This window comes from Anastrepha obliqua, chromosome 3, assembly GCF_027943255.1.
Source record: "Anastrepha obliqua isolate idAnaObli1 chromosome 3, idAnaObli1_1.0, whole genome shotgun sequence".
NCBI lineage: Eukaryota > Metazoa > Arthropoda > Insecta > Diptera > Tephritidae > Anastrepha > Anastrepha obliqua.
In genome coordinates this window covers 40,849,221-40,875,402 of record NC_072894.1, presented here as the reverse complement: position 1 = coordinate 40,875,402, position 26,182 = coordinate 40,849,221, and the positions used below count along the sequence as shown (strand labels likewise).

Sequence of the window (26,182 nt, the reverse complement as noted above, 5' to 3'; positions counted from 1 at the left end):
ATGCTTTTCGGCCTTAACACGATGACCCTGTTTACTCAATCACACACAATATATGTAGATATATGTATTATACCTAAAAAATAATATAAATAATATATATATAAAAATAACAAATACAAAAATACCAACGCTTTTTCACTTAAAATATACATATTTTTTCAACTTCAAAGGATACCCCACCACACACACCAAAATAATATCTATCTACGTCATATCTACCATATTTGAAAGACATCCACATTCCGTTTAATACAATTCCACTTTTAGTTCACCTCCCTCCAATCCCTCCATCCACTAATCTCATGTTTGATCTATAGGGTCCATATAGGTGCACGATATTTCACTATCATAGCCCAGACTGCTCATCAGGCTCCCCCCGTCGAGATCTAGACTACCCCCGTTGGCCGTATCCTATTTAGGTAGTGTTGTGGCTGAAAAGAATTTCGACGACAAGGGTGCGGTGGATGGATTAAGTATGGTACCACCACTTTCGCCGCTCACATTGGCATTTGCCACCGAAGCGGGTACTGTTTTATGGGGTATGGGTCGGAATTGTGATGATGGCATGCAAGTAACGGGACCTACTGATGCAATGGGATTGTTACAACTACTGTCTAGAAGGTCTGTGGTTGAATCAGGTTGATTAAGTTGATGTGTGGGGTGTGAAGCGCTGATCAAATTGTGATGTTGTGGATGATGTGCTATTTTTGGGGTTATCAATATGGGTTGTTGCTGTGATAGTTTGTTTTTATTGGAGGTGGTGATGCTACTACTACAACTACTACTGTTAGTACTATTTAAACTATTTGTGGTTGCATTGGTGGTGACATTGGTTTTTTGTAGTTGATGATGTTTTTGTAGTTGTTGCTGATGTTGTTGTTGTGTTACAGATGGTGACTTCACCAGCGTGGGTATATGGCATTGTATGGAGTCTTGTGATTTGAATGTGCTTGATATTGATTTTAGATTACCACCACCACCACCACTACCACTACCACCTATACTGCCAATACCACCACCACCACCAGCACTACCACAAACACCGCGTGGTGATAGTATCTTTGTCGAGTTATTTGCAGATGTGGTGTTCATGTTGTTATTTTTGCTACTGTTATGATGGCGCGGTGTTGTATTTGTGGAAAACTGATATTGTTGATGATGGTACCTTGAGCGACCGCGGCGTGGCAATGATTTTTGCTCGGACATTGGTGAGAGATCTGAGGATGTGCTTGATTGTGCTCCATGGTAGATGATACCTGCAGGGTGGGAGGAAGGTTCACATTTTTATTTCACACTCATTTCACAACTGAAACACTGTTACTTAAAACTGATTGCATATACGAGTATGTATGTATGTGTATGTGTATGTGTATATATAGAGATTAATTCTATGCATTCATATTGGTTTTCGGGAATTGTTTACTTGTTTGTTCATTGTGCCCAAATGATTGTTGACTGAGATTGATTGGCTGATTGGTTGTTGTTCATATAAACTAGTATATATTTATGTACATATGCAGATGGATATATTTTTGTATAAATGCTTGGTACTGGCACTGGCACTTCCGGCAAACACCGACTCACTGTGATTGCATATAAACTACATAATAACTGTGTATGTAAATCTGTATAATAGTTGAAAAACAAATGCAGAAGTTCAGTTGAGTTCATTATGATATTGTTTTTGTCTCTTTGATGTCCTGTTTCTACGCTCAATTTTCTATGTAGTAGTTGTACATATTTTGTTACATATACTTTATAAGGCCGTTTGCCAGCATTTGGTACTACAGATATGTTTTCGATATGTTGTGATTTAGAAAATGTTGAATTTTTTTAGAGTCTGTGAAAAGAATACAGAAAATATGAAAATATCATTTTTTCGCACATCAAATATTACAATTATTTGCTGTTTTTAAGTTTCAGTGAAATTTGAATTTTCGAAATGACAACACATTCTTCTTGCGGAAAGGGTAAAACATTGGTTCGGAAAGGTACAACTACAATCTGAAATTAGTAATGAAACGCACTACAAAGAAAATGGATAACTATTTATGATTGAGTTTTGAAAAGTGTTTGTAGTCTAACTTTGTAAATAGTACTTTAGTTTTTGAAATGGGAACTCTGTTGCGTGTGTCGGTAAAAATTGTGATGAGCTCGTTCCATAAAATTTAATACGTACTTTTATATATCTGAATTTATTTTAAAGAGTCAGTCAATAAACGGTTAATTGTTTTAGCTATATACAGTCTTTCTAATGGAAGCGTAAATTTTTAAACTCATCTGCCGAGAATTTCATAAACCTCTTTTCTCGAATTAAAGTAACTCAAACAGTTGATTTTTGTTTAAATTCCAAGTTTAAACTCAATGGAGTTGTCTGTATTGTTATGGGAAGACGGTTATGAGGATGATTTTCAAATTTTTTGTATGTTTTTCAGCATTTATCTTTGTAATTTTAGTATGCATTAATAAGTTTCGGCTTTGACTGCATTTGAAAGTATATTTTAAAAATGTCTACTTTGCTAAAGCAGCTGTTACTGTTAACTTAACATTTTCTGTTTGGCCGACAAAATTGGGATAGCTCCGCTCTGGATGTGAGCGAGCTAACGTGCTGTAATGCATCAACCATTTCTTGAAACTTTTCGTATTTAAAAAAGAGCGTAAATTACAGTAAAGCTCTGTAGGTATGAGCTATAACCTCAATTACTTTCTTGTTATGAAATCCACTTTCTGAGTAAAGAAAATATTAGGTAAAAAATGCTGCGGAGAGTTAAGTTAAGTTCCATATACAAGTAATATGTTCGCTTCTTCATTATCCGATTTTATATTTTAAAAAATTCTATCTACGAGCTCATCACAATTCATTCAGTTCACACATATGCATGTACATATGTATGTGTATAAAATATGTTTTCCCTATAATATAGTACTGTTATGTAAAATCTCATGCCAACAAATTGATTGTGCCAGCGGGGTTTTTTGAGTGGAAAACGAAAACATCAACAACACTTACTATGTTTAATTTTCCCCTCATGTTGATTGGATGACTCCGTGCGGCTTGATGTCAATTGATCCTGATCTGATTCGGATTCTTCACTCTCTGGTTCGGTTTTACGCGAATGGCGGCGGCGATTCTTGGAAGACTAATTACACCACCGGCATCAATAGGAATGGCAAAGTACGTGCGAAATCGCATGAAAAGAAAAACAAAGGGAAAAAGTACAAAAGTCAATTAAAATGTGTCCTGTAGTGCTGTTTGGTATGAGCGAGAAGCGAGCGAGGATGAAGGATTAGCATTTTACAAAACAAAGATTTAAAAGAAAAAAAAATGGTCCAATACATGTAGGAGATACTAATAGTAACATAAATATGAAACGGTAATAAAAATTATCTTTAGATGAGACTAAAACAAAATATTTTAAAGAAGTAGTTAATTTAGTCCGGACCGAAGTTTATATACACGTGCACAAAATGGGCGTATTTATCCGATTTTAATGATATTTTTGTCGGCTATAAATGAGGTGGGAGCTACAGGTGTACGAAGTTTGTGCATTTTAGTAGTCGCATTTACTGAAAATTGGGCGTAGCACAACTTATTTTTCAAATATTTACTTACGTCGTATTTCTGTTTTGGGGCTCATTATTTAAAAAAAATTGAGTAGTTTTGCTCCATTTATAAGGTGCTCCAAAAATCTTTTATTCCTAAGTGAATTAAATGCAATTAAAATCTTTACTTTAAATTTGACAAAAGCTATTTCAATGAATAATGAAAAAAATTATTATAAATGAAGCCAATATAATTTCATTCCGCTCATATCTTGAACATTTTTTGTTGTTTTTTTTATTAAGTTTTAATAATCGATCGTACTTAATTGGCGCCTTATGAGTTCATCGTGTCCTACGTTTTGTCAAATTCGCTCCAGTTTTCGAGACAAAGGTTGAAAATTTGCTTATACATATTTTAACTTTTTGTAAATTACTCCATCAGTTTTAGGGCAATGTTACTAAAATTTTGATATGAGTGCACTTTGATATTCCCTTAACTTCTTGTTGTTCTTCTTCTTAATTGGCGCGATAACCGCTTACGTGATTTTGGCCGAGTTTAACAAAGCGCGCAAGTCTTTCTCGTGCTAACCGGCGCCATTTGGACACACCGAGTTAAGCCAAGTCCTTCTCCACCTGGTCTTTCCAACGCAAAGGAGGTCTTCCTCTTCCTCTGTTACCACCAGCTGGTACCGTATCGTATACTTTTAGAGCCGGAGCGATTGTATCCATTCGGACGACATGACCCAGCCAACATTTTCACTTAACTACTTCTGAAAATCTTCCAAATCGGTTCACTATAACCGCTTGTTTAGATATGTGATTTTGCGTCGTACCTCCTCCTATTAAGCAGGTAAGAATATATAATTTAATACTATTTTCTTTATCACAAAGGGATCGATTTACCAAAATATATAGCTTCCATACAACTAATTATTCAGATACGATGTTATCGTGTGGTGATATTTTTTAATTTTCCGACAAAAGAGAAACGAAATTTTATAATAATTTTTTATTAATTTTTAATGTTTTTAAGATATGCCAAACCAGTTTAGCAACAAAGAATTTAATTCATCCTTTTCCATGCACAAATTAAGCAAATTTTTAAGAACCGTTTTCTCGAAAGTGCAGTAAATCTGACAAAATACGGGTCGTCATTAAATTTAGAAGACCTCAATTAGGTTAGATCAACTATCACAAGCTTTCCCTAAATTTCAAATCCACACAATGTTTTTTGAATACCCTAAAAATGAACATCAAATTTAGAAATTACTAAGAAAGGAGTTCAGCACGATGAATAAATATTAAACAAATAAAAAATAATAAACAAAAAAATAAAAATAGATACAAACTCCAACCAAAATAGCTACAGTCCAGTAAATTATTCATTATTGCATCTACAATAAAACGGCGCTTAATAAAAATAAAGTTGGCGTTATTTTTTGTGTTGCGTGCACCATTTGGGCAGTTTCTTGTAAAAATTAAAGTATCAAGAAGGATATATTGCAGTATATCAAGGCTTAATTATAATGCTCAAATAGGTCTAACTCTCATGGTACACATGGTATTGACATGCCTGTCTCAACTAGCTCAGCAGAAGGATATCTTCTCATCCCAATAAGGCAATGTTGACAGATTTTCCCCCATTTTAAGAATGACATAATAATCGATTTCAGGTTTTCTATCATATTTTGTATCATAAAAAGTCTAACAGTAACAAATTGCAACTCAGTGTTGGCCATTTGATATTGCCAAAGCAGTTGACAACACGAATAATGAAATTAAAGGATTGATTGTTTGGTGGGCTGTGTGACAATGCGTCCTTCCGCTGAGACCAAAGATTGTGCCGAAAAACGAGAGGCAATTTCTTCTAAACTCGTACCCAATTAGAGCTGCTCAAAGGCCCAAACTAAGAAACGTTAGCGAAGCGGCTCGTCAGGATAATGCATTGTTTAGTAGCAATTCTTGATGACTAAGTCCACATTGGATTCAATTACACATTTTTGGCTTTAGCAGTCAGAGATCGGCATAGTGCTGTAAAAAGAGCTATGAATATAAAAAGTATCGTATATTTGGACCTCCCAGTATTATTTTATTGTGAAAATCAGACGTTTCCATTACGGCTTCAAACAAGTCCCAATTAATCGATTGAGAAGAGGATATGTGACAGAAGAAGAAGTTTTTATTTACAATTACTGAGTCAATTGGACTCTGTACTCGGACAATTAGAGATCTTTGTGAACAGTGCTTCAAAATCCTGAGACGGTTAATATTGCGTGAAGTAAAGTATGCGAGCGCTACAGTAAAAAGTGCGAATGAGTGTGCAAACTTGCGAATCAAATGTGATTAACATCCTTTGAAATTGATTACGGGCTTATTTGAAACTCTGATGGTAATTTTAAACATTTTTTCCACATTTTTTTTTATCTGCATTTATACATATATATAATATATTTCCAGAATGTTTCGGGGGATTAACATCAAGATGCAAGCCACAAATAGAAGGAAGAGTTCGGCCAAGTTCAGCCAAAAGCGGGTGTAAGACCCAATAATATGTATATATTTATATATACTTATATGTATATTTACATGACCACGTTTAGTTAATAGACGGAGAGTAGGGGACTCGGAATAAACCCCGATAAAACTACATTAATTCTCTTTACAAGGAACATAGATTGCTCACAGTTTCTCCGGTAATTTTCAAGGAGAATGTTAAATACTTATAACTCATATTAGACAGGAGGCTTACGTAGAAATCTAGTATGGAGAATAGGGTGCAAAAGGCCAACATTGCATTGCATACACGCGAAAAAGCGGTCGAAACCAATTGGGGATTAACAACTCGTATAACAACTGACTTTACACTTCGATAGTTCGACCTTTTTTACTATATGGAATACTTGTGTGGTGGTCATCAACTCGAAATACAAGATATACGAAACTGCTGTGCAAGGTCCAAAGAACTGCGTCTTTATGCATCACTGTTGTTGCATAGTTGTTATAACCAGGAAATCGACTACTCTTTCCCTAAACCCAACTCCCATGGACTCTTCAAGACTAACATCCCGTCAAGAAGAGAGTGGCTAACTCAAAAACCATGGAGAAGAGGGGAAATAAATTTGTACAAGGATGTATTCAAGCTAGAAAATAAAGCAGGCTATGGAATTTTTTCAAAACAATTAGGCTTAGAATTATATGTTCGACTTCCGGACTACTGTAGTGTCTACAAGGCAGAATTCTTAGCAGTAAGGGAGGTAAGGATAAATATCTTCTGGAACAGCCAGGAGATCATCAAATTAATGGTAAGTCTGCAAGTTAAGTCTCTTATGGGCTCTGGGACATAGAGATATTGAAGGAAATTGCAAGGCCAATAAGCTAGCTAGAAAGGTTACTAATCTTTCACTGCTTGAAAACAGGAGCAATATTAGAATTCCCATGGCAATTAGCAAATTAAGGATAAAAAATAATATTCTCCAAGAGGCGAAAAGGTCATTTAGAGAAGAAAATACTTGTGCTAATACCAAGCCAATTTGGCAGCAAATAAGTAAATATGTAAGTAAAGACCGGTCGAAGGTCGTGGCTTGTTTCGCCGGACATTGGCTGTTAGGTAGGACCTCTTCTAGGCTAAGTGTATTTTCTCCTGAATACTGCAGAAGTTGTAGAAACGAGGACGAGAAACATTAAAACACAATTCCTTTGTAATTGTTCAGCTTTAGCTAGGAGTAGAGCACGGTTGTTAGGAAAATACCATTTTGACTCTTTTACGGAGCTATTCGGTTTGGGTAAAACCTATCATAAGAAAGTCTAACCGGTTCCATGAAAATTAAGAGTAAGGTTTCCGTGTTACACAGTGGTACCACAACGCACCTACATGGTTGAGTACTCTAAGCCGACTGCTATAAAAACCTAACTTAACCTATATATACTTATATTTTCAGGTGCATTAAGTTTTGAGAATCTTTCTTTTCGCAAAAGGCCAGCAAATTTCATTTATTGCAAGAAATTGGAAGGGCCACCACGTCTACCGAAAAATGGGCGCAATGCGCGCAAAGTTTGTGTTAATGAACACTCATTTTGATAATAAAGTTTTATCATTTGAACGTGCTGTTCAATCGTGTAACCTACCATGATGATTTGGCATAAACAACTGAATAATAAACAAAAGATTTGACAGATGTCACCAAAACAAAATGGCTGCCACAGGGCGCCAAAATCGACCCGCGCCAATTGAAAAACCCTTTATTTTACATTTCGTCAATGCGGTGAGTTAAAGGATATAGGCAAGCAAAAATATTTTAATTTCACTAATTTACTTCTTCTTCTAGCATCTTGTCTATATCTAAAGCAGTCAGTCAAAATCTGGAATGTATGGTAGACAGAAATTACTTATAGAAATAGAAAAAAATGTGTGTTCACACTTATTTTTATATTCCACACAATTCTGACTCTGCTCAAGCGTTTTACTCTACAAAATTGTTTTACAATAAACTCTTTTTTACTTAAGCACTTTTAGTACTTTTTATAAAAGCGCACAACTTGAAATAAATAAACAAAAGCGTAGAAACTAAAAACTAAAATAAAACACATAAAAAATGAAACGCACGATATTGTGAAATGGCGAGGTCTGATAATGATTATAGTTTGTCTTTGTTGGACGTTGATTGTGGTTGTAATGATAGTTGAGGTGATGGTGGTGGTTGTGGTGTTGGGTTGGTTTTAATACCGCTGCGGGTGGTGGTGAAGAGCAACCCTCGGTCAATGCACGCTCGTGATACATGAAGGAATGCAAAAGCGTATTAGCTGGGCCGGCATGATGTGGCTGTGACATGTTTCCCGTCTCGGATAATTGAAATGTGGCATACGGTGAAATATCCTCGGATGTCTCTGTTTGCGGAAAGCAAAACAAAAAGAAAAAAAACCAAACACAAACAACAAGAAATGGAAAGAGAAGAAAATAAAGTCAATAATATATACATACATACGTGTTTGATATGTGCACTATGTGTGCTTATGTATGTACTTATAACAGCACCTACAACAAACATTAAACGGCACTAATTAGTAAACAATTGCAAAGGAAATGGAAATGGAAATGGCTTTGACATTGCGCTGGTCTTGCGGTGGCGGACGGTAGGAGGTTGACATTGCGATTGTCGTTAGCATGCGCGCTGTGATTTATTTAATTGGCATTGGCGAAGTGGAATGTCATTGCACTTTGACAAAGGGCCAGCATACATACATACATACACACATATGTATATTTAGCAATTTGCATATCCCGGTAACATGAGACTAACTAGGTTTATATGATTTTCACTTTATAAAGGGCGATAAATTCAGAGATATCGGATTTTTAATTGAAATAAAACAACAAAAATTCAAATGGATTGGGCAATCTTTATTGGAATTTATATTTTAAAGATACTCCCTTTCAACTGCGCCGTAAACATCCGTTGGCCATCCTTAAACACCAGTCTTGAATGACTCGCGACTCGCTGAAGGACTTCGGTCGCTATCTCGTGAATAACTTTAGAAATGTCGGCTTTCAATGCCTCAATCAAAGCTGGTTTATCCACAAAGCATTATACTTTACATACGCTCAGAAATAAAAATCCAAAGGTGTGATCGTGTGATAATCTTGGTGACCAATTAAGTGGTCCGAGACAAGAGATAAATTCATAACCAAAAGAACGGTGGACTAAATCCGTTGTTTAACGGGCTTTATGGCAAGTAGCGCCGTGTTGTTGAGGCCAAATGTTGTGGAGATCACGAGCTTCAAATTCCAAATCAAAAAGTCGTTTATCATGGCGCGATAGCGTTCGCCATTCACTGTTACATTGGCGCCAGCCTCGTCCTTGAAGAAATATGGGCTGATGAGTCCTCCAGCTCATAGACTACACCATATAATGGCTGTTTTTGAATGACTCCAGCTTGCTCTTCAGCCCAAGGACGGCAATTTTGCTTATTGACGAAGCCATTAAGCCACAAATTGGCCTCATTGATGAAGAAAATTCGGGTACCAAAATGCGGATCACCGACGACTGAAGTTATAACACTTGGGTAGATCGGCCGGCTTCAAATTATGGACTAGTTGTATTTTATATACTTTCAAACCAAGACCTTTACGTAAAATCGCTCAAGTCGTGCCATAAGATAGACCAGGTTATTGAGATCGGCGCCTTATCGATCCTTCCGGGTCTTCAGCGAAGCTCTAATGCACGGCAGAAGTATTATGTTCACTTCGGGCTGCACGTGGTCTAATCGCGAGAGATCCTTCACTAATGTAAAATTAATATGAATTTGCCGATGGTTTGCCGAATAGTGTGTTCGATAAGACGAGTACGCCATAAAGCAATTGTTCGATTTGTAAACGTTGTTGAGGCGTAAATCTATCCATGAGAAATGTCAATTAATACTGAAAAAATTATGTATTTAGTTTAACAGTAGTCACGTTTGATCTGTCAAAAAACCCAATCGGAAAAGATACCTCCAAGCTGATCACCCTTTATTAATGAAGATTAGCAAATCAGGGCCTGAGAATTTTTACTACTTGACAAGGAATTTTTTTTTTTAATAAAAAAAATATATTGGGTCAAGTAAAAGTCAAATTATTTAGCTTGGCAAATTTCATGAGTTAATAAATTCACCAACATGGAATTGAGCCTCATTCAAAGCTACTCATTTCGCTTCACGAAGGTATGAATCTAGCTTGCAGTCATGATTTTGAATAAAGGAGCTGTAGGTGTCATGTACATATCAATAAATGATTCAAAAATACACCTGCGTTTGAACCACCCTATGGCGCTGATATTTTCGATTTATTCAGTATAATGGCAGAAATCATCTACTGTCCACGTAATTGTTAGGATATGCGTACCTTAATAAATTATCAGTCGTATTAGGGTGTATTTCAGGCTGATAGCGTACTAAATGTTTCTCCTCTAACCCTGGAAATATTTGCAGCCGCTACCTTTACAGAGGGTACAGAACTAAACATATCTTTACATAATCCGAGTGCCAGTATTAAGGAAGCGAGGGGTTAAAGAAATGTTTGATTTGACTAAAGGGTAAGAATTTCAAATACCAGGCTTGGGGGTTACATTTGTGTTTGTGTCTGCCTAAGAGTAAAAAATTTCGATGATTTTGGAGTTCAAAGCTATCACATCACTGTGAGGAATTAGCTTAAGATTTTTAAGATTCGGCTCGGCATGCGCGCATATGAGGCCTTATTCCATTACTCAGGAACTGAAGATTAGCCACGAAACCGGTAGAAACCATTTATATAAGACTGTTCTCAAGAAGAAGCTGAATGTACGGGTGCCTCAGGAATTATCGCGAAAGAACAATTTTCAACTTAATTTACGGCTGCGATTCTTTGTTCAAATGTATCAAAGGCGGTCCATTTGTAAGGTGGATGGCACTTATGATCAAGAATAGGTCTCAACGAGAAAATAAGGTAAAAATGATCGTGATAAAATTGGTGGACGCCAGCCCAAACGATCGCCAAACCCGGATTAGCGCAGGCGATTTGCAGAGATACTTTGAATCCAATCACTCAACTACTAGCTACAGTATTGATAACATATTCCATAATGAAAGGAAGTGTCTTTTTTTCCTCAGAAAATCATAATAGAAGAAATTTTACCTGTATTTGGCCACCCTGTACATATTTATTTATCTATGTCATTACCGCGCCTATACTTTTGTCAATACTTCTCTGAATATCGGGTGCACTTCAGTTCAGCTCATGAGTGTCTTCAATTTGAAAAATGAGATAGCATGAAAAATGCCTAATGTCTAATGTAAAGAGAGAGGGAGAAGGTATCGGTATCTACTCTATAGATGGTTATATACTTGATAGAATTTTTGATAGTATCACCACGAAGATATGATGTGAACTAAAAAGTTTTATATCCTAGTACTACGTTCCCAGCTTGGGTTATCCAACATATCTCCAGAATTCTGAAGGAATACCACAAAATCCTTAGTAAAGGGTTTTCCAATAACAGGTGTTATTTTGAATAGCCCGCTATTTCGGTAGATGTCACTTTTGAGGCTGTTATTTTTTGATATTTGACAAGTAGAAACTACGCCATTAATAAAAATTGAACGATACACGCTTAATTAACGCGTTGAAATTATTAAAATTCATTATAAAAATGGTGAAAATTTTACAGAGATGGTTCGTAAAACTCGAACATTTTTGGGTCATCGTGAAGCACCTTGTTGGACCACAATACAGAAATTGATGAAAAAATTCGAGCTATTGAGACAAGTTACTGATGTAAACAATAAAACCCGTGCACGTCGCTCAAGAACAGCCGAAAATATTGCTGTTGTAGTCGAAAGTGTTGAAGAAAACCAAGGTTTGTCCATTCCTCGTCGTTTTTTTGGGGTGAGGCCTTTCACAAACGTCATCACACCGTATTTTGCATAAAGATTTGGGTCTTAAGGCTTATAAAGTCCAATTAACACAAGAACTCAAGCCCGCTAATCATCAACAACGTCATGTCTTTGCTAATTGGATCGTTGAAATGCATGAAAATAATCCGGAATTCCATCGAAAAATCATTTTGAGTGATGAGGCCCATTTCCACCTCGGTGGATTCGTCAACAAGTAAAAATTGTCGGATATGGGGCTCAGAAAATCCAAAAGTTATTGTTGAAAAGCCACTCTATTCTCAACGTGTGACTGTTTGGTGCGGTTTGTGGTCCGACGGAGTCATTGGACCTTACTTTTTCGAAAATGAAGCTGACACAACAGTTACGGTGAATGGATTGCGCTATCGCGAGATGGTTAATGATTTTTATGGCCGGAATTGGATGGTATTGATCTGGACAACGTTTATTTTCAACAAGATGGCGCTTCCTGCCTAACAAGCACCGAAACCATTGATCTTTTACGGGGATAACAACTCTTATAGGAAAACTCTAGATTAATTTTATGATAAACGAATAATTTTTCGGATGAGTTCCTGACTCTATGCGCATAGCTGTTAGATTTAAATGCGTGGTCAATTATCATCGGGTGGAAAATGGACAGTGGTGGACAGTGAGCCGAATCTCGGCTATATCTAATGACATAAGATTATTTCCACTGAACGCGCAACTGAAATAAATAGACTACTTACTGAGCTCTGAATTTAGCTACTCCGTAATTATATATTATACTTTAAGATTTTTATCTGATATCTGGTCACATAGGTGCTATACTTCGCAAAAAAGAACAAAAGTTATGTTCATCCACTACATATTTAGTGAATTTTACGCAATGTCAAATAAAAAGAGCTCAGTGAGCGAAAGATGCCGGCGGAGTTCGACTGTGACGTAATACCTATTCTGCTACTATTACAACTAGTTTTTTTAAATTAAAAAATAAATTGCATCTTCTATGGATTGCACCATTAAATGGAGACTTACAACCGCAAGTTATTTCCATTCCATTACGTATAGCCATGCAGTTCTGTAAACCACATAGTCCTGAAACACACAAAAACAAAAACAAAAAAGCTAATAGCAATAACTTACCAGGAATTTTGTCATTATTCTGCATCGACACTTTGTGAATGGTCGCATAATACCGTTCCCGTTGTGCTGCCTCCGAGTTCTGACGATTCTCCAGCGATTCCTTTTGTATACGATTTCCTTGTTCTATTGCAAATACAATATAAAATGTGGGCATCAATATAACTATACACGTATGCATGTATGTGTACATATAAATCCATTGGGTATAAATCGAGCAAATACACACGTACATATGTAACGGAGTAGTGAATTGAAAGCGGCGTGTGGACTTCAAAACAAAACAAAGCACAATACACAAACAACAATACAATACCAACAAATATAAATGGAAGAGCATTGCGTTATTTTCTGCACAGCATTCAGCGTCATGCCAATTAAAATTCAATTTATTGTAACAACGTAAAATTTATTTTCTCAACATATACGAAGTACGGCTGTGTAAGGCCTACAACCAGCTGTGCTCCACTATCCTATGCGTGTACTTCATCCTGTTACTGCTTTGTGTGTAGTGAGTGCACCTTACAGGAATAGAGTCGCGTATTTGTGTGCATACATTTACGTTTGCGTTTACGTTCATTGATTTTTTGTTTGTTTTTGTTTTTGGTTATTCCTGTAGTTAGTCGTTTTGTTCGTTCAATCGGTTGTTGAGGTCGCTTTTTTTTGTCATGCTTTCCATACGTGCACAAACAAACAATTGTACTCGCGCAGACGTTAGTAGTTCATTCACACATTTGCCGATGTATTTGCCCGCTTTTTTGTTGGTTTGCTTATTGTGTTTATTTTGTTTTGCTTTGCATTTTTTTGTTAGTACCAAAGAATGACCCACTCGGCCATTCACATTCACATAGCGAATCGGTTGGCCTTCTTCCCTCTATGCCCTTATGTGGGCGGCAGTTTTTAACATAAAGTATATGGAATGTAGGAGATACTCACTATGTCGATAGCACATGACTACTAGCGCAATTGTGCAAATCATGCCTGACAACGTAGCAATGCTCGGTATCAATAGATTCACATTTCCATAGAAAACATTGGCGCCACGTTGACCGCGCTGCACAATATCCGGCGGTGGCTGCTCTCCATCCTTAGTGAGCGTGACAAATGTGAATTCGGCCTGAGAAACACCGGCCACATTATGCGCCTCCATGCGCAGCTGATACAGAGTTGATGGCTGTAGGCCGGAAATAGTGAAACGACGTTGCGGTTTTAAGGCGTTCGATACTGTGGAGAAAACGAAAGCAAAGCGAAGACAAAAACAATATTTACCATTAAAAGCGTTACTAACAAGTTGGTATACAGTTGCATTAGGGATGTTATTATTTTCATGGAAATTTTTTTGATTCCGAGTATATCTGTTTGCCATTATTGAAAACATTTGATTTAATGAAAATATTTGGTGAAGTATTAGGGCTGACATCGTTGATTGTTAAATTTTACTTGAAAGAATAAGCTGTAATGCTCACAAAAACGGTTTTAAAATGTTAACCCATTTTTTGGGGAAGCCTTCAAAACTAAACTTCGAGAATTAAATAAATTTCCACGCTACTTGAGATACTTAATTTCAATATTCCTCAGCGAAGCATACAAAATCATGATTTTTTCTGGTTAGAGATGGTTAGAACTAATTATGCTCCGATTTCTAGAATTTTTAGATAATTTAATTCGCTTTCAATCATATTGGCCTAGATTTTTCTTCAACCAAGAACGACTCCAAACTGTTACTAAATGAATTGTGGAACGAAATTCTAAGTATTATCTAATATACTTTCTCTGTAAATTATGTTACCATTTCTTTCATTCACTACAATGGAACTAGTAAATTATAAGTTTAATATATTTTGATTGAATTATTTAGCTTAACAGATGTTATTTAAATGTATAAAATGCTATCGAGAGATGATTAACGATGTTTTATGGCCGGAATTGGATGGTATTGATCTGGACAACGTTTATTTTCAACAAGACAGCGCTACGTGTCACACAAGCAACGAAAGCATTGATCTTTTACGGGAAAAGTTTCCGGGCCGTGTTATCTCTCGAAGACGTGATCACAATTGGCCACCGAGCTCTTGTGATTTAACACCTTGTGACTTTTTTCTTTGGGGCATGTGAAAGAGAAAGTCTACGCCAACAGCCCAGGGTCGGTTCAAGACCTCAAAGAAGGAATTCGTGAGGCTATCGAGGACATAGGGCAGCCTCTTTGCAATTCGGTTATGGAAAATTTCATGAAAAGGATATTGTCCTGTAAGCGTGGTCGTGGTCGTCATTTGCCTGACGTTATTTTCCACTATTAACGGCATACCTTCCACTTTGTAATGAAATAAACATCCGATCATTTATGTATATTAAAAAATAACATTTTTCTTTGAATATCAAAATAACGTTTCTTATTGAAAAATCCTTTAGATGTGTCCTTCTACACACGCAATTTACATCAATTACACATAAGCTAAACTTTTTCTTTGCCTAAATCTGATTTTATTGAAATTTTTAATCGAATTGCTCAATCTAATTTGAAATTAATTTGAAATTCTTAATTTCTATATCTTATATTTTTTCTAGACTTATTTATTATATTTAATATTTATTTTTTACATTTAATAGTTCATTTCCACTGAGCCCTAATGGCAAAGGACGAATTTAAATTCTCGATACCACTGTTATAATTTGTCGGTAAGAGGAGGCTCCCGGTATGGAATGAACTCATCTTTGTTCACCCAACATAAAATGTTAACATTGAAATTCTCATTAGAAATGTCAACATATTTATTGCAAAACACAGTCTGAGTCCTAACTATGCAAGCAAAATAGTTCACATTAATTTTGTGCTGTGTGGTAAAACTTGCATAAAGAAAACAATTTTTGTAGTGTTAATATATATTTTCTGTAATAAATGAAGTAAACACTCCCATTATCTATATACGACTATTAAAAATGGTAACAGAGTAAATAAATAACATGACTCTAGCCAGCTGTCGCCAAGCCAGAAATGTTATTAAAAATCAGTATTTTGAGTTAACTTTATTCCCGTGGCCTTGGTGCTTCGCCCATAGAAAGTGGCCAGTCATCAGTCGCACCAGCTGCCTACAATCCCTTCTGCTTAATGATAGGGGGATTTGCGACATTCGGTCGGATATGACAGGTAACATCAGTTTTGTCCATCTTCAGCCTCTCTCAGCCTGCCAGGCTCGCTTGTGGGGTAAAGTAACACGTTTGTTAACCATGGCTTTGAAGGCAAAAGAAGTTGGCCTCAAATCCCATCCTAGTTGAAGGGTAAGAGATCTCGTTACCCGCATTACCCACGTATCCTGGGCCCATGTTAGCATCAGGATATTATGTTTGCCGACATAACTCACCATGGATTTACAGTTCTCAAGTACCCTTGAAGTGGTTGGAAAGCTATGTATGTAAGGCCATGAGCGCTGCTTTGGTGTCGCTTCAAACACATATGCGTGCATTCCAAGAGCAACCACGTAGAAACCAGAACCGGAACCGTCTTCGGTCCTGGAACCTTCCGGGTAAATGCGAAAACAATGTTAGCCGAACTCTTGATGGCATGGAGTCAAGGAGCATAGCGACGAGCGTTGGATCGAAGTCCATTGTCGTTCAGCCTCCAGATGGCCTTCAAGGCCTCTCATTGGGTGAAAAGATCAAGTGGTGGTAAACTAACCAGAGCATCTAATGCTGGGCTTCAAGTAGGCGGAAAAATCCGGTGCAACAGATGGCCACAGTGCGTTGTAGTCTCGATACGGTCGTGCTGACTCCCACGGGAGAGACTCTACTCATCCCGACTACTCATGTATAGGGGATAATAGGTCTGATCGTAGCCGTGTAGATCCATAGGATCTGGTTGGGAGAAAGACTCCACATTTTCCTAAAAACCCCCTTGCACTACCAGAAGGCTGTCAGTGCTTTTCATGTCTTTTGTTCAACTTCCGAAGGGGCTTACTATCGAGGATTACTCCAAGATATTTAATTTCCTTGGCTAGCTCAATTGTGACTCCTCTTAGCTTAGGCAGAACGAGTCCATCAAGCTTTCTCTTTCTGGTGAAGAGGGCAATACGAGTCTTGGTAGGGTTTGCCGATAGCCCATTCGCAGAGCACCAAGTGTAAATCATATCCAGAGTTTTCTGCACATTAACACAAATGTTTTCTGCACATGCATATAGACGTTCATAAGCGAAGGGCCTTTTACCAAACCGGCAACGTCGTCCGCATATGTTTGTGCGTAGACTCCCGCATCATATAAGGTGGTAAGTAGAGGACCGAGAATTTTTTCATCGTCAACTTATCACCTAAAATATTAATTGCCGCTCCGGGCAAAGCATCACCGTAAACAACATCCAACTTTTGTTTTATCCCCTCGCATTTTTTCACATCCAAAAACAAAAGGCTAATTACCGAACGCTACTGCTCTTTTTCCATCTTAGGGAAAATCACGAAGCACGATGTTAACCCTAACTTCCCTCAGAAACGCCCTCTCAAACATGGGTACTTATTTCACCGCCCTCGTAAATCCATTACATTCGATTAATTTGAAAGGAAGAGAAAATTATTAGATTAAGTGTAAGCCGTATCTAAGTTATTATGGTGATATCACCGTCTTGATTATTTGTTTTAATACCCCCAAATAATGTCGTCGGATGTCCTACGTGACATTTGGAGAGAGCTTCCTATGAGAGTTGCCTTCGCCTTCATGAGACCACTCTATCTGATTTATGAATGAGGAAACCTTTCTTTAGTTACACCTACTTTCCATCACATTCTTCTTAACAATGCAATTATAATCTTTTTGACTTACTTACCCAGTATCCAATCGCGCTCTACTTCATCGGTTACCGGCCGATATTGTAGCACAAAGTAAAGCAAAGGGCAGCCATTGTCCGGCCATGTATGTAATCGCACCAATACCGAGGTAGAGTTCGGCGCAATCAGGCTGGTAGTTGATGGCATTCCGGGAGACTGACCTTGCGTGCGCACATGCAGAGTGATGCTGGCCGGAGAAGTGCCCACTTTATTGTGAGCCGTCAAATGGATTTGATAAGTGCTACCACACACCAAACCCTTCAGTTCGTGACTAGATGCGTGACGTGATAAAAGCATCTCATCCATATTACTGTTAGCACGACGATAGAAGAGCGTATAGCCTGTAATGGGTGCATTGCCAGTGAATCCGCACTTCCAGTGCATTAGAATACTGCTCGATGTTGCACTAGTCACATACAAAACCGGCGCCGATGGTGGCACTTGCACTAGCAATACGTGCGTGAGACGATCTGTGCCAATGCCGTTGTCCACCTGGCAACTGTAGTTACCGCTATCCGAAATCTGCAAACTTGATATAATCAAGTCACCTGAATCAAGTAACTGTGAGTTGTGCAGACCACCTTGTCGCAGCGGCAAGTCTGCCTTATACCATTCACGTTTTGGTTTGCCGACCGCCGTGCATGGCAACGTAACGGTTGAACGCCATGGACGCACAATAGGACCGCCGAAGGAGACAATGCGTGCAGGTACACGATTTGTTGTAATTTGAGATGCAACACGCGAGCTTTTGCCTTCACCAACACGCGTAGAAGCCGTCACCCAATATTGATATTCCATGTGTGGGTGCAAATTTTTCGCCTCATAGTGCGCCTGCTGTGATGGTAGACTACGCTTCTCATTGTTCAACTCCTCTCGACCATTTACAACGCGCGTGTAAAGGTTGTATTTTGTAATGACCCCATTTGGTTCTGTAGGTGGCAGCCACGAAACATATAAAGATTGTGGTGAGCTAACGACTACTTTCATGTCTGCCGGTGCTTCGGGCGCATCCTCCTCGGTATGACAGTAAAGTGGGTTTGACAGCGCGCCGTCACCCATACGTGTGTGTGCTAGTACTTGAATGCTGTAGTTAGTGTACTTGCGTAATCCTGTCAGCACTGTGGTTAATGCGGTTGTCTTCCGTGATTCAACCTCGTCTTTATTAAGCGAAAAGTCATCAAGAATGGGTTCGAAAATTAGTTTGTAACCCTGTAGTAGACCGTTGGTGTGGTATATCGGTGGCGGTTGCCAGGAAACTTGCAGCGACTGTGAGGTCAGCGCAGCGCAGCGAATATCCTCTGGCGGTCGGCTTGGTACTGTCACGTAAGAATTGAAAATAAATTGATTTAGTCCAAGAAACAAAAACGAAAAAATAAAATCAAAATAGAATAAAACATAATAAGAGAATATTAAATGCTAAGTCTAATAAATAATTTTTTGAATTTCATTGCCGCCAACTCACCATCCTCCATTGTTTGCGCCGATACTGGTTCGGAGAGGGGTCCCGGTCCCACCTGATTGAAGGCTTGTACAACCACATTGTAACGTGCAAATTTTTGTAGACCACTTAACAAGAGTTCGCCAGTGCCACCATCGCCATCGCCAGATACTGAGGTAAAATTGTATGCAGAGTTGCCCGAACTGGCCAATTTGTAACCAACATTGTAGCCTTGTATATCGCCATGACGTAGTTCGGCAAGCGGCGCCAACCAACTGACGAGCAACTCAGTGGAAGACAACGGACGTACTGAGAGATTGAGCGGTGGTCCGGCTGGGCGCTGCGGTTCGGTGCGCACCACTAACTCTTGACTGGGTGCACTACGGCCAGCAGTGCCCTCGGCTATCACGCGAAAGGAATAACGTGTTGCTGGCTTCAGATTTTCGACTAACGCAGTGAATGAAGGCGGATCCTTGGCTTCAACATGTTGCCACTGCTCGATAAAGAGCGCTTTATAAACGCAAGTAGAAAGAAAGTGAATTATCAAGGGAGTAAAACCAATTGGTTGGAATTTATGATTGCATAAAATATGTTAAAAATATTATGTTTGTATGTAGCCTTATTGTTCTGAAAATTATGGTTACAATATGCAACTTTTAAGAAATCTCTAAAATTGCAAGTCTCTATAAGCCTATCAAAATTTTTACGACCTATGTCTTTCCCAAAGATTTATGTAGGCAAATTAAAAATTTGAGAGCGTCTTTTTGCATTACTTCGAGACGAGCATTATGATTACGTGACTTAATTTAAATATGAGCCATTTTCTTTTGCCTTTTTAGTAGTCATTTTCATAGTTTCTCGCTAAGTTCTCGTTCATATTAATTTCACAAGCCTTTAATTAGGCCAGTTTTGCACCTTGAATAGGTGATAATCGCTTAGAACTAAATCTGGACTATATGCCGGACAATCAATTGGGGAAATTTTTGATGGCAGTATTGCCGAAAAATTACAGTTAACATCTACAAGTATTGTAAATGAAAAAATAGTGAAACTTTTAAAGAGAAGAAGAATAGTTTGCACCAACACGTTCGAAATTACGTAAAATGTTTTTGATATTTCAAAGCTGTTTGAGAAATTGCAATTAAATTTTATTTTTAAATAAATAAATATTTTTTAGTATCAGGGCTTCTATTACCCGTATTTGTTGCTTGCGGTCCTACTTTTACTGACAAAACCATCCAATAAACAAATCAGTTTATCAAGAATCCGCCTAACAACCATCTGCCACAGTTCAAATTTTAATCAGAATTAACTGCGCCGGTAATACCTCTTAACGCCGTCATCTGGCTAGGCTATAACAAAATATCCTGAGAACACCAAAATCAAAAATCTGTGATTTTTGCAAGATTAAAAAAAGCTCTTTTAATAGGATATTTTTGGGACAATTGCATTATCACATATGTTTCTCAAGTCTTAATATATTATTTTAGTGTAAATTACTTTTGCAGCCTTAAATATCATTTAATATTTCTTGATCTTTTTCATTACTTTTCACTCCTTCAATAAAAATAACATTTGGTGTCACTTACAGTCCATTTCCTTAAATTCAACAATATATTTCGAGATATCCGCCGTATTCATTGTTTTCGGTTGCCATTTCAAATTCACTGAACGGCTGGAAATCATAGCAGCCTCCAAAACGGTTGGTGGTTGAGGTGGTTCCTGTACCTGCAGCTGCACCAATTGCTGATCATTGCCATAGAGATTGCTAGCACGACAAAAATATGGCCCACTATCGCTGGCATCCACCATGTGGATTTGCAGTTCAGCAGAAACACCATCAGGCGTAGCTTCCTGCTTCACCGAAATTCTGCAATGGCACGAATGGGAAATGTAGCAAAAATAAAAAAAAGAGCTCATCATTTCGATTAAAAATGTTCCTGTGGGAAATATGCGGGATACTAAATAAGTGCTGGTAAAATTAATGGCTGCAGGAGAGGGAAAGATTAATGAACGAAACGAGGAAGATAGGAGAGATGGAGGAACAGTGTTTGAAGATGAAAGAAGTGTTTAAGAGTGATGAGTTCATGGTGAGATAGCTATGGTTGGTTGTTCTGGTGCGTTCCTCATGACCTACTTGTAATTTGTTGATGGATTCAGCGTATTTTTGCCCGAACGCATCCAAACGATATTTATCGGCTTGTCACCGCTGACTGAGCATTGCAAAATTGCTGTATCACCTTTCTTCACCGTTACCGAGCGTGAAGTGGATGAAAAGTAAGGCGAAGCTGTATATCATTAAAAATACAAAGAAAAACGTGAAAAATAAATAAGTTAATATTCGCTTGAGAAATATTTCATACATTTAAATGCAATACAACAACATATAACACCTCCTTGGGGTATTTAATTAATGAGTGAAGCTACTTCGTTGAAATGCAGTTCACCATCATTTGAATACCATTCTCGCAAATTTCTCATTTTGGCTATAAAGCCGTGTAAGCTAAATATATTTACATATTTTTATATACGAGTATATATCAGCATTATCGGTTGGGTTAATGCACTTTCTGGACTTACAATTCACTTTTAGCTGTATAACTTTCCCCATGCCAGTACCGATGCCATTATTCGCTTGGCATAGATAAAAGCCTTCTCGATCCTCCTTAACATGTTGCAGTAGCAGCGAGCCGTTGGTCAGCAGTTTGGTAAATGGTCGTTCACGCACCTCCTCATATTCACCGGATTTGCTGCCTACGTAAGAAGAGTACAATATTTGTTTCACTAAAGTTTTATAATTGCGATGTATGAAAATCGAGTATTTAAAATCTTAGTATTTAAAAATCAAAAAGCAAAAATCGAGTCAAATTGAACTTTTTAATTTCAAATATATAAAAATGAATGTTTGTCTGTCTGGCCTCGATGAACTCAAAAACTACTGGACCGATTATTAAAAAAATTGGTATACCTATAAATGTATTTTTCCACAAAGAAGGTTTGTAGAATATGCTCATTGCTGCCACTCGCCACCACGTGGCGCTGCAGAGAAGAAACGTCTGCCCCGTTCAACCGATTTTTTCATAATAAACAAAATCAGTAGAATGGTTTAGAATTGAATGAATTAAATATTTGTGTACTAATTTTTCTTTAAATTTATTTTTCTTAAATTTACTTTAGTTGTTGGTGTAGCAACGCGCGCCGGGTACAGAATAAAATGATCCTATATACTTAAAAGCAGGCGGTTTCCATCCATTTTGAATGAAAAAAAATTTAGGTAGCTGTATTTTTTGTCTCTGAATTTGGCAAATTAAATTTTCTAAATGATGTAAGTGGCATTTTTCACATTATTAAAAACAATCATTAAAATTGAACAGATTATTTCTCTTTTTTTCCTATCTTACCGGGAAAGTCATCTTAGACACGTAAGGTAATTATTATTTCGCTAATTATTTTATATTATTTCCGAATAAATTGGTTATAAAATACGATGTCCAAAATTTAACTTTTTCCGGGGTATTCGAAATAAGGAATAAGACAAGGATTGTTGACCTTTAGTGAAAAACGGTAAATTCATAAGTTTATCGGGCAGCCTTTTTTAATTGTAAGGCTTGGTGCAAATTTGATTGATGAATTTTATTAATTGGCGCACTCTTCAACGAAAACTAAAACAAAAACATCGGATCCTTGAACTAACAAAAAAGTGGCCGAATAGGCAAGAAAAAATATTTCTTTTTAAATATTCTCGAAAATCCAATATGTCAAAAACGATTAAGTTTTGGATATCATAGAGACCAAATCCATTTACGTTTTTAAGTATCTAGGTCCAGTACCCTGGGGACCGAATAAATTTATTATTTTTAAATTTTTCTACTTATGAATCTTTCACGATTTACAAATTGTAGACCGATATATATAACAATTATTATAAATAATTACAGTTTGATTTTTAATAACCTAAGTTTTAAAATAATGAACATTTCTGATAAAAACAAAAATCATAAAATAATACTTATTTTTTTATTAAAAATAACAACTTTCAAATAATCACTGCTTCAGAGCATAGATATAATATTCAAAAAAATAGTTTTATTTTGGATAAAAAAAACTATAACTCCTCTATATACCTATGACCTTTTCTGAAAATTCAATAAAATTCAGAAATTAATTTTTGGTATTGATCTTTGCGGACTGAATAAAAAGTTTTGCTCCGTAAAAAAAGTAGTTGTCTGTAAAGTCGGTTTACGGACGATAGTTTTCCCTGACAACGTCATAAGAAAATACTGATGGAATGGTTGCATTTTTCAAAAGAAAATTTTAATTTTATTTGTTTGATAGATATTTTGTATGGATATAGAGGAGGAGGTAAATGGAATCGGAATGGAATCACAAACGTGAAAAATGACGAAACATTTATCAAATTCATGAAAGATATGTTCAATTTCGATTGTGCATACATACATATATATGCTCATTCAAGTAGGAGAGAGCCAGATGTCGAACGTTGCCGAATGCGGGGACCGATTGTGCCTCTTTGTCGTTCGTTCCACGCTCTCGCTTGCAGTTCAAGCAAGGTAGAGCCGCATGCCCAAGGTAACGCCGCATTTTTTGGTGCGTACAGCCGGCTCCATCGAATTATAAGACGTTATCATGTCAAAAAACTTTTTGCGTCACGTCAATTCGTTATTTACACTAAGCTCAAGTTTGTTCAAATATTTCATTTTACATTGGACTTATCACCACACATACAATCAGACGGACAAAATGGTTAACCAGAAATTGATCTACTCTTTCAGTACAATAGTGTCTAAGCCGTTTCTAAAATGGAACCAGAAACTGAATACAAGGTAATGAAAAGTTGGGTGTACCGAAATAAATATTTTTGTTTTAATTTTGTTTCATTCTAAAAAGTATACCTGTAATTTTATATCTGATTGAATGGAGTACCATTCGGCTCCTTTCAAAGTAAACAATTCACTTGAACTTGTACATCACATTGAACAGAATACAGAAGCTGCGGACAACACGAGACCAGTAACCGACTCTCAGCGAACATGAAGGAATCAACAGATTTGCTAATGTAACAGTTGATGAGACATCAGTTTGTTTGCCAGAAAACTGAGATTTTGTTGGTGATATTCGAAAAAATGAAGACAGTCTACTCTTACGTTACTTCGTTGCATCTGAACAAGGAGTGATTGGACGAGTGCGGAATTCGCGGGCAAAAACCTGCTGCCGAGTCCTCTATGACGTAGTAGGTGAAATTACTCTTACAATTTTGCTTCGGAAGGCAAACCTTTTAATATACATATTATCCTTGCGCACACAGACTTATTTGTTTCATGAACACCATTTCGCTCCTTCTTGTTATGCGGGTTATAAATAGGCAACAACCATAAGAATCGGTTTAAATTTTAACAGATGGGCAAGTGTTTAGCGTAGTTTACAACGAATTGGAAGTTAATAAAGATTTTAGGTTTTCTTGTAATGGGTTTCACAAGGATGATAGATTACAAGGTTCGGCCATTCGACGAAAAATTTTTAAAGTAACTTCGACTGTCACGTCATTTCACATGTACGCTTTTCGTGTCAGTCGTTGTTCAGACGGTAACGAATAGCATGGCAGTGACTGCATTGATTTTTTCTTATACCACCAACACATTTTGAATTTTGTCACTTCTCCTGTTTCGTCAGCAAATCAGCTGATTCGTTTCAATTTGCTGAGAGGGGATTAACGCTCCAATGCTGGCCACACCTTCTGCATCCGTTTCTATATGCGGTTGCGTATGTGTGGCGTAATTGACGCTTTTCTGATCGGGTTTTGCAATCGATTGCATATGTGTTGTGAAATTGGCAATTTTTTTATTTCTTTTGTGATTCCGAGGCTTACATACGAGCGAAAATATTCGTAAAAAACACCACCATACGTGGCAATTATTATTTTTTTTTTCGTGTTTCATTTCTACTTGGCGGCGTATAACGTGAAATGAAAATTGTCAACCGATCCACAATATGTGGCGAAACAAATTTCAACCTATTCATTTGATTTGTTGCCTGTTTGTGGACCGCATTGCTCTTTTCATTCGATTTTTGCTTACCTGTAGCCTTCTTCCAAACAATGCTGGGCGTTGGCACTCCCTGCGCCTGACAATGCAACATAATATGGCGGTTGCGTTCCACATTTGCATCGGTCGGCTCGACAATCCAACGTGGTGGTACTGCAGATAGTAAATCGTAGCCAATACAGATGAGCGGCAGTGGCAGGCAGAACAGGAATATGGCAGCATACATAGACACGTAACGAACGAGAAGCAATAAGATAAAAAAAAATAAAAACGAATTGTTGACAATTAAACAAAATGCATGAACTCGAATCGATAATGCAATAAATCAGAATTAAATGAACGAAACGATTGAAAACGACTATGGTCATATACATAAATACATACATACAAGTATATGTAAGTGAAAATACAAACAAAAATTTGGATAATCTATTTATGGTAATTTCTTCGTAAATTAAATAAATCATTGATTATTGAATTTTTATTAGCATTTCGGAAACATTTAAAGTAAACTAATTATTTTTAATAACAAAAAATCAAGGTGAGTGAGAGACAGTAAGAAAATTTAGTTATAGATAATGGTAGCAAGTAGTGTAGAGTAGAAAGTTTGAAAAAGTCGTTTTAGAAATAGTCTTAAGACTTTATTTTAAAACACAATTACGTGAGATGATAAAGTAAACGAAAATAATCTACTTAAGTAGTTTAAGGCATTTCATTAATGTTTTGAATTATTGTAAATTAAATCGGTTTATAATTCGTAAAAGAAAATATAGATAGTTTTTAAGTTATAAGAGTGAAAGAGTAA

The 26,182-nt window shown here is 37.1% G+C and overlaps 1 protein-coding gene across 1 annotated transcript in view; it reads right to left on the bottom strand.

Annotated features, from left to right (window-relative positions):
• Nucleotides 1-411: 411 nt before the first annotated feature.
• The window catches only part of LOC129241687 (cell adhesion molecule Dscam2-like), a 309,207-nt gene continuing 283,436 nt past the window's right edge, over nt 412-26,182 (bottom strand). Inside the window, exons 11-21 of the mRNA XM_054878153.1 lie at nt 25,411-25,530; nt 21,896-22,069; nt 21,453-21,603; nt 20,905-21,185; nt 19,340-19,825; nt 17,877-19,193; nt 14,005-14,292; nt 13,072-13,194; nt 8,147-8,427; nt 3,011-3,140; nt 412-1,256 (exon numbers count right to left, since the gene is read on the bottom strand). Of these exons, the coding sequence (XP_054734128.1) occupies nt 412-1,256; nt 3,011-3,140; nt 8,147-8,427; nt 13,072-13,194; nt 14,005-14,292; nt 17,877-19,193; nt 19,340-19,825; nt 20,905-21,185; nt 21,453-21,603; nt 21,896-22,069; nt 25,411-25,530 (4,196 nt within the window). The remainder of the gene's footprint in view (nt 1,257-3,010; nt 3,141-8,146; nt 8,428-13,071; nt 13,195-14,004; nt 14,293-17,876; nt 19,194-19,339; nt 19,826-20,904; nt 21,186-21,452; nt 21,604-21,895; nt 22,070-25,410; nt 25,531-26,182) is intronic.